The 16,529-nt window shown below is 35.5% G+C and overlaps 1 protein-coding gene across 5 annotated transcripts; it reads right to left on the bottom strand.

Moving 5' to 3' along the window:
• Positions 1–507: 507 nt before the first annotated feature.
• Positions 508–16,132, bottom strand: LOC132636292 (uncharacterized). Of its 5 annotated transcripts, none has more exons than XM_060353099.1 (18): positions 15,852–16,131; positions 14,756–14,818; positions 14,016–14,170; positions 13,780–13,893; positions 12,746–12,811; positions 11,944–12,027; positions 11,775–11,861; positions 11,166–11,257; positions 11,016–11,076; positions 5,243–5,302; positions 4,546–4,606; positions 3,782–3,889; positions 3,032–3,150; positions 2,882–2,953; positions 2,603–2,688; positions 2,082–2,178; positions 1,545–1,602; positions 508–1,028 (listed from the first exon to the last, which is right to left on the bottom strand). In XM_060353099.1, exons 1-18 carry the CDS (start codon positions 16,045–16,047, stop codon positions 955–957), a joined length of 1,653 nt encoding a protein of 550 aa, XP_060209082.1. In that variant the 5' UTR covers positions 16,048–16,131; the 3' UTR covers positions 508–954. The 5 variants fall into 5 exon arrangements, with proteins under 5 accessions (XP_060209082.1, XP_060209081.1, XP_060209084.1 ...); XM_060353098.1 differs by having other exon boundaries at positions 1,308–1,602; positions 15,852–16,129; XM_060353101.1 differs by lacking the exon at positions 2,882–2,953 and having other exon boundaries at positions 1,308–1,602; positions 15,852–16,130.
• Positions 16,133–16,529: the final 397 nt, after the last annotated feature.

Genomic DNA, 16,529 nt, shown 5'->3' with positions numbered 1-16,529 from the left:
AATGAAGCCAGAGAAAACTCTGAATAACAAAGCCTTGAACGGCTTTCCAAGTCCAAGGACGAGTTAAAAAAAGAATCACAAATCAAGATTTAAGATATTTTGCTCAAATTATTTGTTTGTGCTAATGAATCGAAAAAACATTTCTCATGGCAACCATTGAAGTGTTCATGTCTTATAATTTGAATTGAATGAATCAAGTTCAAGATCAAGCGTCTAGCCCTTAAATTAAAGTCCAATTCATCTAACTCTAGTCAAGATTAAGTCAATAAGCCCTTATGTACGTTATATACCTTCGGAATATACAATTTATATGCTGTATAGCTTATTATCATCATCGGTGTATACCATTAAGGTATACAAAATGTAAATTGTACACTCCGAAGGTATACAACGTACATAATTGTTGCCCGAGTAATAATGACAACCCCAACCCCTCCCCAGTCCCCCCACCCCCCATACCCCAACCCCACCCCAACACCCGCCCAAAATAAAAAAAGCATATCTGTATCGGAGTCAGATGATTACCCTATTTTATAATCTGAAAACTTAGTGACACTAGAGTAAACAGAAAAGAGTTATGGTTCATATACACCAATATCGATTATAAGACAAAACTCTGGTTAAGCTATACAGTTCGGAATACATATATTTTTGCAGCCAAAACTTCTTCACTCGGACAATCCCGCCTCTTCACATTTTGTAATTGAGGAACCACATTAGTCTCCTTTGTGTCTTCCCCACAGTTTGATACACAGGCGAGGTTCTGCAAAGGGGCGAAGAAAAAGCCTCAGAAATCACCGTGTAGTCATCGAGATGTTTCACACCTCAGATTCCTGCGGACGAGAGCAATACAGCGTGCCACCTCTGCATCGCATCTCTCAGCAACTGGCCACCAGAATGCCATTTAAAATGATATTTCATCTTGCTGCAGTATGCTTTTAACTTCTATGATTGCTATACCACATGATGATGACCTTGAGCTCTCAAACCCGAAGGCTGGATTGCATTTAAGGCATTGAGTGACCACCCTGAAATCATTGAAGGAAAAAATATAGCTTAGGCATGTTGAAGACATAATTAAGTAAATAAAATGTGCTCTCTAATAGCTTAATCTTTTAGATGAGTTGGTCGCAAATTCAACATGGTACCAGAGCTAGTAGAGGTCCTGGGATCAACTCTCTCTAGCACCTTAACTTTTATGAGTTGGTCATACAATTCAACAATGCATTTATTTGACACAAGCATGCTTTACAGATGAACTAAATCAAGCAGGAGTTCATTAATATCAAACTGATGACCCACTATACCTTAAAAATACATGACAAAAGATGGTCTCGACTCTAATGCTGAAAGGAAAGGCATAAAAACAACAACTTGATTGTCTGCGGAAAAGAGCCCTCTGTCCTAAAGATGCTTTCTGGTGACATACTAAAAATTTGTGAAAACTGAAACATGCTCCTCATTCTGGCTTTATTGAGACCTAACCAAACGAGCTGCGAAGGCTCCGTCAAGTTCATGCTTCACAGGATTAGACATATAGAAACCTTGTTTAGTAACAAAATTCCCCGGCACATATTTGTTCACAGGATCAATGTTGAATTCCTGCAAGGAAAATGATGGTAACAGTCAGACCAATGTGCAGGACTAGCAACTAGAATAGAAGATAAATTTAACTCTAAACCAGAGAGAATATGTGGAACGATCAATTTAGGCAGGAGAATACCAGGGTAAGACGCCCAAATTATGAAAGAAAATATATATGGAATACAAGATGATAGGGTTGACGCTAGCAGTTTCTCAAAAATTTCCGGCACATCAGTTTCTGTTTCTTCTTTTTTTTTTTTCGATATTTCGTCTGTCTTCCATTGGGTGAGAGTTAATTTGACAAAAATAGGCATATGCTTTCTACATAAAGCATATAGTCCCATTTACCACAGCCTCAATAGGAACCAAGATCCTCACTCCTTAATGCCTGAAATGGGTTTCGACCATAATATATACGCTACATTTGATTTTTAAGAAAGAACCAACTTTAGAGCTAAGAGTCAGAGCAATTAGCAAATTTTGATCAAGTTTCTTACTGGATGCCTTAAAAGAAAAGCTTCAATTCTTTCCTCATTCTCTTCAGGGTCAATGGAACATGTACTATATATTAGCACTCCACCAGGCTTCACCAACCTGCAGATGCAAAAAAAAAAAAAGCATAAAGGAAAAGGAAACAAAGAACAGAACCTCATATGCTAATGTGTAAGATAGTAGCTCAATCATAATGCATATAACCTAGAGGCATTTCAGACTAAGTAAATGTAGTTGCAGTTAAGAAATTAACCAGCCTTGACTTAATAAAGCAGGCAAATTGATATTCAACAACGACCCAGCTTATACATCTCATTTTCCAACTCTCTGTCCTCAGTAGGAGAACTGTTTATAAAAGATATGCGCCTTGTTTTGATCCACTTCAGAACTTGCATTATCCTCACCAGTCACCAATATTACTAGGAAAAAGCTACTCAATACATTTCTAAAAGAGAAATCCATGAATAGCAGTAGATCAGGTCAAGGTTGCACTTAAATATGAATTAAGCAGAACTATTGGCTTTACCTGGAAGCTGAATCGAGAAGCTCATCCTGTAAATGTTTAAGTTCCTCCATATCTTCCAGTCTCCTATTCCATCGCAAATCTGCTCGCTTTCTCAAACAAAGAGGAAATACACATTTCAAATGTTCCAGCTACTACCACTTCTGGTTTAAAGAAAGATGAAAACCAGAGCAACAAGAATAGTGTACGTGACAAAAGAGGGACGAATAAAGGACCGAAACTTTTAGACCATGCAAGCTTATATCAATACTATAAAAATTGCATATATCTTTAAATGGAAACCTTAGAAAGAACACCCAGCCCTGAACAAGGTGCATCCAGCAAAACTTTATCCCATTCTACAACCTTATCGGTCTGTTAAAAGTTAAACCAGGGATTAGCAGTTGGACAATAAAATACAATGTGTTTTTGTTAGAACTTGCAAGTTCTTACAGAAAAAGTTCGAAGATCAGCATGGATAGTACTGATAACATCAATAACTTGGTGCAACTTGGCTGTCTCTCTGAGTATCCGCAAGCGACCTTCATTTACGTCAACGGCAAATAATGTACCTGACAAACAAGTAAAGCACTAGAGTGTAGCGTTAAAGAGTCAACAAACATAAATCTCATACGTAAGAAAAGGTTAATGACCAGAATTGCAGGCCAAACACTATGCTTGGTAACCACTGAAAATGCTGACAATATGCAATGCTTTACCAAGGCTCATGTCACCAATTGTCAATAGTAAAAAGCAGACTCTATCAGTTGTAAAACAAAACAAAAAAATGCGACCAGCCCTCCTGATTCTGAACCTTTCACAAGAGAACATTAGATATTACCAGGCGTTGGACCTGGTACCTTTTGATTGAGTTACTTTTAGACAACAGTATATAAATGCAATTAGTGATGCACAACTTGTTTGGGACTGAGGCGTAGTTGTTGTTGTAGTGATGGACAAGGGAATATGGTGCTTGTATTGCAGACACCATGATTGTGACTTTTCCAGGATAGGTGTTTCCACCTATGTTTTATTTCATTATTGAATACACAAATTTCAATTCTGCATGTGTATGCTCCTGTGAGAATTGATCTTTCCTTTAGTTAGCTCCCAAAATATGTAAAAGGGACAATATTTTTCCATGTAATTTCTGCAATAAAAGCTTTCAGCCGTCAGCTATGACGAGTAAAATTTGTAGGTTACCTTGGCCGTTCAAACGGGATGCCATGAACAAGGTTTTTCCTCCTGGAGCAGCACAACAATCAATAATGTTCTCACCAGGTTGTGGATCAACAACAGAGACAACTAATCCTGCAATAATTAGGGTTATTATGGGAATGAACTCAAATCATTTTTCACCATCTATGATATCTTTACAGGTTTCAAACTCGAGTATCAACAAATGCATTATCTCAATGAGGCCATCAAATTTGTAAAATGATATACAAGTCAATGACCAACAAAATGCCAATCCATTTTTCCAGTAACTGGACACTAGTTGCCAGTTGCCATTGTATAAAACTTGTAAAAGGAAGTGGAGACACCCTGATAAAGAGTGGATCAAATTAAGCAAATCATCATAGAAAATTACTAACAAATGGAAAGTAAAGAGGGAATTTTCTTTTTCTTCGCGATGATATGTAATACGTCTAATCGATGTATGAATATCACTGTGAGGAATAGCTCAATTTCTAGATTATGATCCTTGGACATAGACATGTGAATGGTCCAAGTCATCCAAAAGAAAGCTGAATTCTCCTTCCTTAATCCTGTTGATTGGGAGGACATATGAAACAGCTGTGTTTTCAAATCTTAAACTGGAATTGCTCCCCCTGACCACCGAAAGAACAGTTATATGCGAAGGCAAGGGTCAAGGAATAACTGCAAATGCAAGAAGGGATCTCTTCCAACATACTCAACCACTCATTTACTATAACTCCACATTTTGAGTTCTATAAGGAGATTACCAGCACTTTCATCCTGGACTGCACAGAAGCCTTCTTTTAATAACCCAGCCTGTATAACATTCTGAACGAAGAGACTTTAAATGGTCAAATGAGCTGCAAAACACATCAATTGCACATACAAAGCTAGACATTAAAAACCAAGTCAAACTTTTAAATGACATAAAAATAAATGAGAACACTTCCAACCAACATTATTTGGTTCATCTACAATTCTACATTAAGTATGTGACTTCGTCTCTCCAATTCTTCCAGCTGAATTTTTCCACAACCAGAATCAGTACCATAGCGGAAACAGTTAAGACTAGCTTTTCTATTTCTTTGATCTGGTAAACGCCACCAACAAACCCCTCCGCTCAGGAGTCAATGGTGGCCCTTCTCCCAATTTGCTCCTTTGGTGAATCAAACCCCCAACCTCTTTGTTAGGGGTGAAGGGTCCTTTGCACCAGGCTATCCCTCACATGACAACAGTTGACTACCTTTAAATCAAGTCTCTGTAGTAATTTTGAGAACTAAAAAGTAAAGACACGCATTCTGGTCTCTTTCTTGATAAGTAAATGTCGATCACTAATGAAGTGACCTATCCACATAGAAAAATCTATATCAATGTCATAAATATGGCCATATAGTAAACATGTCATAAATATGGCCATATAGTAAACACTCTTCGAGTATCTTGTCAACCTTGTTGAAGTCATACCTGCATTCCATTTTTTAAACGAACAAAATCATCCAAGTATAGAGAAGGCTCATGTGGGACCTGAAGTTCAAGAAAGGAAACAAAATGATCATAGTAATACACGAAACAAAAGCAGAATATTTCAGAAAATTTAATATGATGGTCACAGTTAGTGTTTAGGACACTCACCCTATGTTGTACAAAATGCTGAAGAAGACTCCACCATGATGAACTTGTATGCAGAATCCTAAAATCTTAACTAGTGATGGATTATATCTATGAATCTATTTGCCTATTTTTGGTCAACTAGGTATTGAAAACTACAGTTGTTGACACCCAATTTTGTCCCGCCTCTCCTCCGAAATACCTATTTACGCTTCTATATTTTTTGGCGAATTAAAAAATATATTTATATTTTTTTTACTATAATTATTAGCCTCTTATCAATATCGGCGTTCATTATTCTATTACAGTTACTAGCTATTATTATTATTATTATTATTATTATTATTATTATTATTATTATTATTATTATCAGTAGTTCAAATACGAGCCCAATTCAGCCCCATTTTCGGATTAATCCAAAACAATTTTCATAGGCCACTACCCATTTTAATTCACCCCAACCCAATTTTCAGACCAGTCCACATTTTATTCCCAGCCCACATCTTCAAACCACCAGCCCATTTTATAACCCAATACCCATCCCACTACCCGAATTACCCGACCCGGCCCAATTCTCGTCCAAAACAAGGGAACCCTTCCCTTCCCATTTTCCTTCATCAGCCGCCCGCCCCCCATCGCCTTCTCTCCCTCTCTCATACGCTCTCTCTCTTCCACGCCACTGCCACTTCCACCTTCCCCTGTCCCCCACGCTCACTGCCACCCCCATTCCCTCTTGTCCCCCCGCTCCTCTCTCTCTTCTTCACCAGAAACCCTAAATCCACCCTATAAATAGTCCATTCTCGAGTCATTAACGGAGTTAGTGGGATGGCCTCAAACCCCCCCCCCCCCCCTTCCCTCGGAAATACGAAGTCCCTGGAACCTCATAAAATTCTTTGAACAAGAGCCTGTTTAGCCGTGAAATTTCCAGTCAAATAAGAGTTCTTCCATGGCCTGAAACCCCCTGAAAATAGAGCTCTCTGAGTCATCCAAAATTCCTTAAAAAAACATAACAAGTTTGCAGTGGTTGTGATAATTCGAAATATCGAGTCAAAAATATTAACACAATTGTTTTCTGTTTATTCGTCTGTTTGTTGCTGTGAATCCGAGCCTTTCGAGCTCAGTTTTGGTAGTCGTCGAGGTAAATCTGAAAGACCCCCCCCCCCCCCCCCCCCCGCACCCCCATTTCGCTGCACCCAAAAAAGGTAATTCTCTAGTCTTTATTTTTCTTGCATTCTCTGTTTGCTCTGTGTTGTTTTAGTTTGTCATTCTGTGATTACAATATGTTAGTATAGTTAAATTAGTTTGGTTGATAGATAAGTCTGTTCACACGTTTCTGTGTTAATCTGTTTGAGTTGTTAACTATGTTTATGTATGATAATTAGTTCAGGTTTAAGCTAATAAGGTTTGTTTGCGGTCGTTTACATTGTTTAGTTTCAATCTGGATGATTTAAGTTGGTGTAGGAAGTTGTAATTTGCATTTCAGACTTTATAATAATACAAGGTCTTTAGGGACAACTGACAGAAGTGATCTAACGATGATCTCTTTCATGTGATCCTTAATCTGAGATAGAGTATGTGTTAGCTTTGACGAATCTGTTTCAATATGATTAAGATGTTGTTTTAAACATCAACAGTCATCAAGATTTTCCTTCTAAAATGCTTGAGTGCTTGACAGCCTTGATGATACATATATGTTTAGTTCAAATTTGTTGAGTATAATCTAGTAACTAATCCTTGCACACTGTTAGTATTAGTTGTTGTAGTTAATGGTTTTGTTGGTTTGATATAATGTACTATGGGTTTATTTGTTGTTTCAGCTGGGGCATGTTGCTAGCCTGATAAGAGGTGTGCTATTTAAATCATGTTGTTAATAAATACTAAGCCCAATATAGTATGTGCAGCTATTTAAATCATATTATCAGTTTGGCATGCTAGTTCATAAGATTTGGTATATTTTAAATCAGATTAGTTGCACCTAGACATGTATCATGCCCAGTTTGCTAGCATGTTTGATATTAACCTGCATTCCATCATGTTTAGCTCACTGCTTGACTCAATCATCAGATTAGTATTGTGTCTCTTTCCAATGTAATTTCAGCCTTGCTTTAAGATTTACTGTCTTGTGTTTAAATAATCTCACACTCTTGGCATGGTTTGTTTCAATTTAAACTTGCCCATGACTGCTTTCAAGTTTTGGGTTTAGCTTGTTTGAATATGGTTGGATATGATTTAATCAAAGAAATATGAATCAGTAGGCTAACTATGTGGTCAGGCATAGGATGATTTGCTTATTAATCATGTGTGTTGGTTAACTTCATGAACCTAAAAGATAAATCTGCCTGCTATATATTTGAAAAGACTAGTATTAAAGGCTTGTTTTAATACTGGACCAGTTGGCTGGTCGAAATGTGGTATATCTCTGTATAATTTGAGTTTTAAAACTGAAAGTTATCAAGTGGTAGTGGCATATGATATGCTAAACTATAATCTGATCCTTCTTTTCTTTCTCTCCCATGTTTGAGTCACTATCCTTCAGGTAGTTTAAAGGATTCGTTTCTGTTACATTACTTTGTCAAATTCATGTCTGTGCTTCCTGCTTTAGTATTCAGCCACGAGTGAACTGTTAGTTTGACAAATATCAAAGGATGCTGCCTGTTTGTCTATTTTAGAAAAAATAGAAGAATGATTAAGTGTGCTAACATCCAAATGTTAGAGTCTTTACTTGAATAGAAAACATGGGTTTATTAGATGCTTTTTATTTAGTAATGAAAATGTGCATTTTGGTAGGTAACTGTGGAATAGTATACTCTCTTGTTTTATAGATTTTCCATTAAAATTAAATTAACTGGATAAATTTGAAGTACTTTTCTCAACTGAAATATATGTTTTCATTAAGTTTATTGCCTCCTTGGTTATTTGAAACAAAGGTGTTAATTAATAAGCCACATGCTAACATGAACATGATTAAGACTTTAAGCAACTGTGTTTCCTTCTACACTATGTTGATATAATCTTATCATGTTTAGCCATTTTTTTATTATGCTTTCAATCAGTTCTTCTATGATCTTTCCACTATCTTTGCCTTCTCAAAGAACTCCTTGTCTATTCAGATGGCTTTAATTTAATTAGATTAATCCATATAGGGTATGGGGTTTAATTTTCTTATGAAGAGCTCTGTATGATTTGATGGTGTGCTATTTGTATAAGAATGAATAATATCTCTGGAGCATAAGCAAAGGGCTTAAAGGATTTCCTTGTTTTCATTGAAATGTTGGTCTGAATAGGAGTTAACCTTGGTTTCTTGCTAAGTAGTTTAACTACTCAAGTTTACAGCAGTTGTTTATTGAAGCATAATACTTTCTTCCTCCCAAACTATATTTGAATGCTAATATGTTGTCTTGGTTCTGGTCTTTGTCGTTAGCTCATTATCATGTGAGCTTTGGGACTCTAATGAATAAAGGTGTCTTTGCATGAATTAGCCGTGAAAAAAAAACAGTAATATGTTTGAGAGTCTTAAGGCAATTGTGCTATGCTTCCTTTCATTTAAATTGATTTGAGCCCATCTGAGAACTAAAAGGGCTGATACATCTAATGTATACTTGCTGCTGTTGTGTGCCCCCTACATGAAATTATATGATCCGTGAATTAAATTCACATTCTGTAAACTTCTGTTCGCTACTGCTGTTGGGCATAATCTTTGCCTTAGCATATTTTTGTAATTGGTCTGCGTGACTACTGTATGGTTGGATATAGTGAATATACTTGGTCCATATTATGTGCATCTTCGTGGGAACGAAACATGTGTTGGCAGATCCCTGCTACAGTCCATTGCCAGTACAGTGTTTAAATTTTGTGCGTTGTTGCAAGCATACTTCATTCGAAGTATGTATATAAGTATACTTAAATATACCTAGTATATATAGTCTATTGGGCTGTTTTCAGTTTGTATTTCTTTCGTTTAACCTTATTGATTGTATACTAATCTTTTTCTTTCATTTTTTTGCATGAACTCCGCCTACGAGTCCAAGGGACTCGTCTCCTTTCCCACATTCGGTGTTGGGCTAAAAGCCCAACATAATATTCTCGAGTCATTTTCCCATCAGGCCTATTCGCAGCAAAGAAAACAAAAATATTTGGGCCTTGGCCCGTGCAACAGCAGCAGCTAGTCCGCAGCCACTATAAGAGAATTTTCTGGGCCGAGGCCCATATGCCAGATCTGATTGCAGCAATCTCTTAAAAATGGGCTGAGCCCATTTAACTACGTTCGCTCCTCCATTCCATTTTTGTGCATTAATCTTATGTTGTTGACTAACACTTTATCTTGTTGTTGTTTTACTTAGCCTAGATGAATTATAAGGGAATTAGTATGGAACTTAGTTTTAGTGATGGGTAGTTAATTTAAGGAAAATCAACAATTAATTCCATAAGTTTCATTCCCTTTTATGTTAAAATTCTTTATAGTATTTATTATTTGGAATAATTGATTTGCGAAATGGCATGACTATATATTTTAAGTAAAAGGGAATCATATTTTTATCCTAAACATTTCAAAATGTCACTAATACGCAAGTATAAACTCAAGTATATTTTATAAATAACTCTTCAAGTTTGAATCAATCACGCATATTTTTAGCTAAGCATAGTTAATAAGAATTAATAAAAACGAAAAAGAAAAACTCACTTCCTCTTGAATCCTATTTATAAGCTTAGATTTTTCTACATTGCTATAATCAAATAATATAATTTATTCAAAATTCAAAATTGCCAAATCTCTTCTCAACAGCTATTATTTATGGGCAAATTATCATATTTTATACAAATCTTATGTTAAACAGCATTTTATTTAAAAGTTTAGCCACATTTATAAGTCTTCTTTGAATGACATTTTTTATCTTAACAATGCTTGTAAGTTTTATTTCATGCAAGTTATCACATTTCCTATAAATCTTATTAAATAGTATCTTTCATTTAAGGCTTTATGAATATTTTCAAGTCTCATTTAATATTTAGAATCTTCTTTTACGCAAATTATTATGTTTTCTACAAGTATTATTTTAAACAACACTATTATATTTTCGTCTAAAACCTTAACAACATTCATAAGTCGTGTTTTCAAAATGGCATTTAAAGTCTCTTTTATACAAATTATTGTATTTTCTGTAAATCTTATTTTAACTAACATTATTTTCTTTTAAAACTTTAGCAATATTTTTTTAAGTCATTTTCTAAAATTTAAGCATTGTATTTAGCCTTAATTAATTAACCTAAGTTTGGCCGGATAACCGTAGTTAACGGATTCTAAAGGATGCCTAACCCCTTCCCTTTAGGATAATATAGAGCCCTTACCTGGAATCACATTGGTTAAGCAGATTATTAACGGAGGTTTAGTTTTAACTTTACCTTAGTTAACATCTAGGTGTCCTAATTCACCGTTAAATTAATTAGGTGGCGACTCCTTAAAACAAACAAAGTAGGAATCACCAAAATGTTGTACTCTAATTTAACCCGGTTAAAATGGGGTATAACAACAGTTATGAATAAGGTACATTTTCAAAGATAGAGAGAGAGAGAATCTAGAAGGACCTAAGATTTTGTTATCAGCAAGGAACCAAATGCATCTAAATATTACCTTCAACATTTTAAGCCTTGCGACCAGATCAGCCCCTGTCAAACCTTTCCTGGTATTTGCCCTAGTTTGGTTTAAAAGTTTTAAACACAGAACTGTCACATTATCATCAAGAGAAAGGGTAAAAGAGGAACGAAAAGCTTCATCATATACCTTAGACTGAAACTGGGATAGCTGTTATTCCATGTCATAAGCTTAATAGCTTCGTCCTGTCCAAAATACTTTGTCCATCTTCTTACCATCCACTAGAAAACATGGTAACAGAATATATAGAAGTAAGATTAAGAGATGTGAAAAGATAGTCATATGAATTTTAGTACTGTTCGTCTATGTTTAGCATACTATAATCTGTGGCGTTTTACGGCATAGTAAAAAAGATTCACGATAAGAGGACCATATAATTGGTGTATCATGAAAATTTCCAACCGTGCAACAACATGAGGGTCATTTTGACAAGTTTAGACAGACTAGCTAGAACTTAAGCTAAATCCACAGGATTTAACCAAGCATCATTTTATCTCCAATCAGAGGAATGAATCAATGCCAGAACCTCACAGTATGGATAAAGAAATATACAGCATTGAAAAATTGAAATTTACAAAACATGAATCTAGATAAATTATTTGACACAACCATGGATGTATGGGACATTTTGCTATAATATCAAACCTGGATTCTCTAAGACAAAAGATTTAAAAGAAGAAACAGTTCATCATAGTTACCAGTTTTTTATGAAAAAGGGAAGAAACAGTTCAAACGTACAACTGGATGAGAGTAAAGAGTGGCAAGACCACGTGCTTGCTGACGATCATCACCGTCCACTTTCACTGCCGGAAGGGAATCACTCTCCTGCAGACATGAAAAGAATCAGGGAACCAGTAGATTCCTTATTGTCAGATCCTATGTGCTGATGGAATAATAAAAGACATACCTTAAGGACTACTAGTTTCCTGAGAATCCCATTAACCAAATTACCGGCACCTGGTCTAAGAGCAACTTTTGCGAGCCTTACACTCTGCAGTCAGATTTAAACATCCAAAAAATAGAAGTATACTTACATTACTTTGCATAAAAGAATGTTCATCTCACTTATCGAATTAAACAAAAAAAGAAACAATGTTTATTTTCAAAGAGATACAAGGTGAACAAATGATGCTCTGAATTTATCCTTTTCCATTCTAGGATGTTCAAATGGATGCTACTGAAATGTGAACTTTACACACAAGTCATTTCCTAATGTAGCACCATATATCCAAATGAAATAGAAAAATGCAAGTGTAAGCTGCATAGTAGTTTGTCTCTAGCATAGGTTAAGGAAAGACTATCAAATATCAAGCATCTTTTCTTTTTTCATGGTGGACCCCCATCTGCTCAAATCCCACCCCCAGCCCAAGGGTCAATAGTGGACTTTTTCCAATTTGCTCCTCTTGTAACTCAAACTTCCAACCTCTTGATTGGAAGTGGACTGCTCTTGCCACTAGACCAACCCCACCTGTCATCAAGCACCTTATTTTTCCTTTCCTTTTCCCTCACTTCATTAAAAATGTGGCAAGCAAAGGCTCTACTGCAAGCTCAAAGGTGCTAACTAGTTATACCATTAGCTTCATTTTGTAGGTTCAACAGAAGATAAAATCACATCCATCTTTCTTGGCAGTCTTCAAATCAGCTTTCAACAGAATAACTACGTAAAAAGAGAACAGCCATTGTAGATCAAAGTAACGAGATATACACACCTCATCTACAACAGCATATGGTGGCATATCTAACTTGGTGATCTCATAGAAACCAATTCGAAGAATCTAGCAATATTTTCAAAGCAAAAAATCAGTTGAGAGGCATTATAAATGACCAAGAAAAATTCAATAGTTAAGAATACAGAACACAAAAGGCAAGAAAAGATGAAATTCTCAGGTCCAACACATTCAATTTCTCAGGTGGTCCTATCAATTTCAAGCTCTGAAGACTGCAGCGCATGTCAACGTCCGTAGAGATGAAGTGCTTAAACTCAAGGAACGTTCAAAACTCAGCACCAATTAATAGGATAGACCACCAAATAGCATTAATATTTCAGCATTTGAGATGTGATTCCTTAGCATTGAGCATACACCTCATGGTGGATTTTCCTCACATGTTATTTTAGTTTTTAAAGCTTATCCCTGTGTATTACCAAATGAAAATAAATGCACTGGTAAATGGTAATGAATACTCTCTTTGAGTGATAACCATGTTGACTATGACCTACCAACGCACACCAAACATATCATTCTTGTGCAATGACATTCTAGTTCTCGCAATTACATTGTGCTTGACCGAACCTCATCACCCAACATGTATACAACCATTGTTAACACTAATAACTAAGAAGATACATAGTAAATCGAAGATTGTATTTTATAATCGTGACTCATTTACATTAATTTTGGTTCTAGATGGTTGATACAACTCATAAATTTCTTTAAAAGACATACGTGCCAATGTAATCTTGCTCCACAAAGAAACTCCATCATGCTCCTCTTTTCCTCTTTTACTTTTAATAATTCAATTCACATCAATGCTATTTTAGAGGAGTCTCTAATAATTAAACCATCGATGAAATAACTTCGTTTGAAAAAGAAATACATCAGTTCTCCTTTATATTTGGTACTTAAATATTAACTTCAAATAGATATTATATAAGAGGTTCATCAATACTTAAACCATGGCAACAAAAAATATATTCCACGAAGTGCTCTAAAAAAACAGAATCCAAAAAGAGTGGCAAATATACCTGTACTAGAAGAGGTTCCATCCTTATGAATGTACGCTCATCGTGGCATAACGAAAGAATCAAGTGATCAAGATATCTTCTCCAGCGAATGGTACCTCCAACAACCTCTGTGACCTACAATATAATTAATTCAAGATATTGTGATGAAAAATGAAAATCTTTTGAATCTGAAAATCTGAAGTGAATTCAAAGGACAATCAATGCCATGGTAGTGAAGAAAAGGTAAAGAGAGAAACCAGTCTTAAATCTCTGTCGTCTAAGTCACGGGTGCGAAACCCAAGAGTTCTTTCAACATATCCCATTTCATTATCCCCTGAACCCTTCCCTTGCTCATTCAGAAGATCAGCAAATGCACCACCCAGCTCTATACGCATCAATCTAACTGCAGACACTGTAAAATACACACGTTAGATGAAGATATTGCTATAAGAACAAATAAACAACTGAGCCTTATACTAGCAAGAAGCCGTCACTTAGGGTGTGTTTGGTATGGAGGAAAACATTTTCCAAAAAATGTTTTTCAATTTTCTCTTGTTTGGTTGGTCAAAATATTATGAACATTTTCTCTAGGAAAACAAGTTCCCTAAAATGAGGAAAATGACTTCCCTAATGCAAGTAGAGAAAACAAGTTCCATAAGTGACGTTCTAAGTTTATTGTCTCCTCCCCATCCATCCAACACCCCCAACCCCCATTCCTTGAGCATCACACCCCTCGCCACCCCCAAACCCTCACTCCCCACCCCCACAGTGTTTTGCTAGATTACATATAAATACTCTTGGGATAATATTTTTTTTGTCACTCTTGGGATAATATTTTTTTTGTTTACTTACCAAACACTAGAAAATAAGTAAAAAAAACCCCCACTTGCTTTCCAAGAAAACATTTTCCTCATAACAAACACACCCTTAAATGTAAAACAAAATCAACTCTACAATCCGATAAGCGCATTAGAAAGTTGAAACTAGAGTGGATTACCTGCTCTATGAGGAGAAACTTCCAAATTCAGCTTCTGGGTTTTCCTTAGAGGACTGTCAGAATCTAAGCAGAAGCTTGAAGTTAGTCTGAAGGAATTAACTCAGATATACTAACTGTAATAATCAGACATTAAGCCTAAGCCTAATGTGGCAACATAGCAAACAAGTAAATAACCTATCATACTGTAAATTGGGCAAATGAAAGCATCTCTTTTTCCAAATTTTTCTTAAGCATGTAAACATTTTTGCCACTTCTTCTGTCAACAGCCGAATTAAGGGGTTGTTTAGTAGGATGTATAAGAGAAAATAATACATGTATTAGCTTTGGTATTACTAGTCTCTTGACCTATGAATAACTAGTACTTGCACCCTATTTGGTATTATCCTATGTATAAGTTTATATAACTAATACATAGCAAATCATGACATTAGCAATACCAGGACTATCACTACATTCATAAGCATGGTTAAGACAAAATTACCCTTGAAATCCCTCAAAGCTAAAGAATGCGTGGAGGGTATCTTTGTAAACAAATAGAAGTAATTTTTTAAAAAAAAATTATACAATGCATGCTATTTTTAATACACCACACCAAACAATCAATAAGAAATAATCTCAGCATAACTAATCCAAACATAACTAATACACCCTATTCAATACTCTCTCCGTTCAGTTTGTTTGTCTGGTTTTAACTACACGGAGTTTAATAAAGTAAATACTCCCTCCATCCCAATTTAAGAATGAAAGTAAGACTTTTGAAATTTGTGGTCTAAAATAAACCTTAGGCATTTGTGTGGTCATAGATCATTTCATTAAACGTAAAAGAGAAATTTTAAAGTTAAATTGCTTCTAATTATAGAAATGTGACATTCTTTTTGGCACAAACTAAAAATGAAAGGATGCCATGTGAAGTAAAAATATGTGGAATGTACCAAAAATCCAAAATGTTGTTTTCTTAAACATATCAGTGGAAAGTGGAATTAAAGAACCGTCAAAAAAGGAAAACTTAAAAGGAAAGTAAGACAAACAAATTAAACTAGAGTTAGCATTATTCTTATACACCCTACCAAACGACTCCTAATAGCTCAGAATTTACCTGCACGGCGAAGAGGAGTTACAGAATTCGGGCTTCTTTTCTTTGGAAATATAACTTGTTTACTGGAATTGGATTCATTAGAAGTTGCAGAGACCTTGGGAAAATGGAGTATCCGACCTGAAAGCAATGAAGGCATAATTGTATGTGTATGGTCCCACAGGAATGAAGATGCCGGATAATTGGATGTTTCCATCATTGTATCAGAAATTGTATCTCTACTTTAGTCACTATTTGTACTTTCCATATCTACTTTTTTGATAAGCCACGCTTGGCTGACTAGTCACTTATATGGATTATAATTAGGGGTCGTTTGGTTTGAAGACAAGTTATGGTATGCTCGGATTAGTTATCATGCTATTATTTCCTATTGATAGTTGGTTTGTTGTATAAAAAATAGCATGCATTACATAATTTTTTAAAAAAGTTATTTATTTATAAAAATGCCCTCCATCTTATTTAGTTGAAAAGAGCTTTGAGGGAGCATTTATGTTATTTTTATTATTTTATCGGGGGACATCTAATCCCGGTTCTAGTATTTCACCATCTGATAGCGATAACTTATCGATACCATTTCATATTATGGTATAACTTATCCCGGGATAAGTAACCAAACCAAACAGGAAATAGACTGTGCTAAGTTTTTACTATCTAAGTACTATTTATACTTATCCAGCATAC

Source organism: Lycium barbarum, chromosome 4 (genome assembly GCF_019175385.1).
Source record: "Lycium barbarum isolate Lr01 chromosome 4, ASM1917538v2, whole genome shotgun sequence".
NCBI lineage: Eukaryota > Viridiplantae > Streptophyta > Magnoliopsida > Solanales > Solanaceae > Lycium > Lycium barbarum.
Note: the sequence above shows the minus strand (reverse complement) of the source record. Positions and strands in the feature narration are given on the sequence as shown.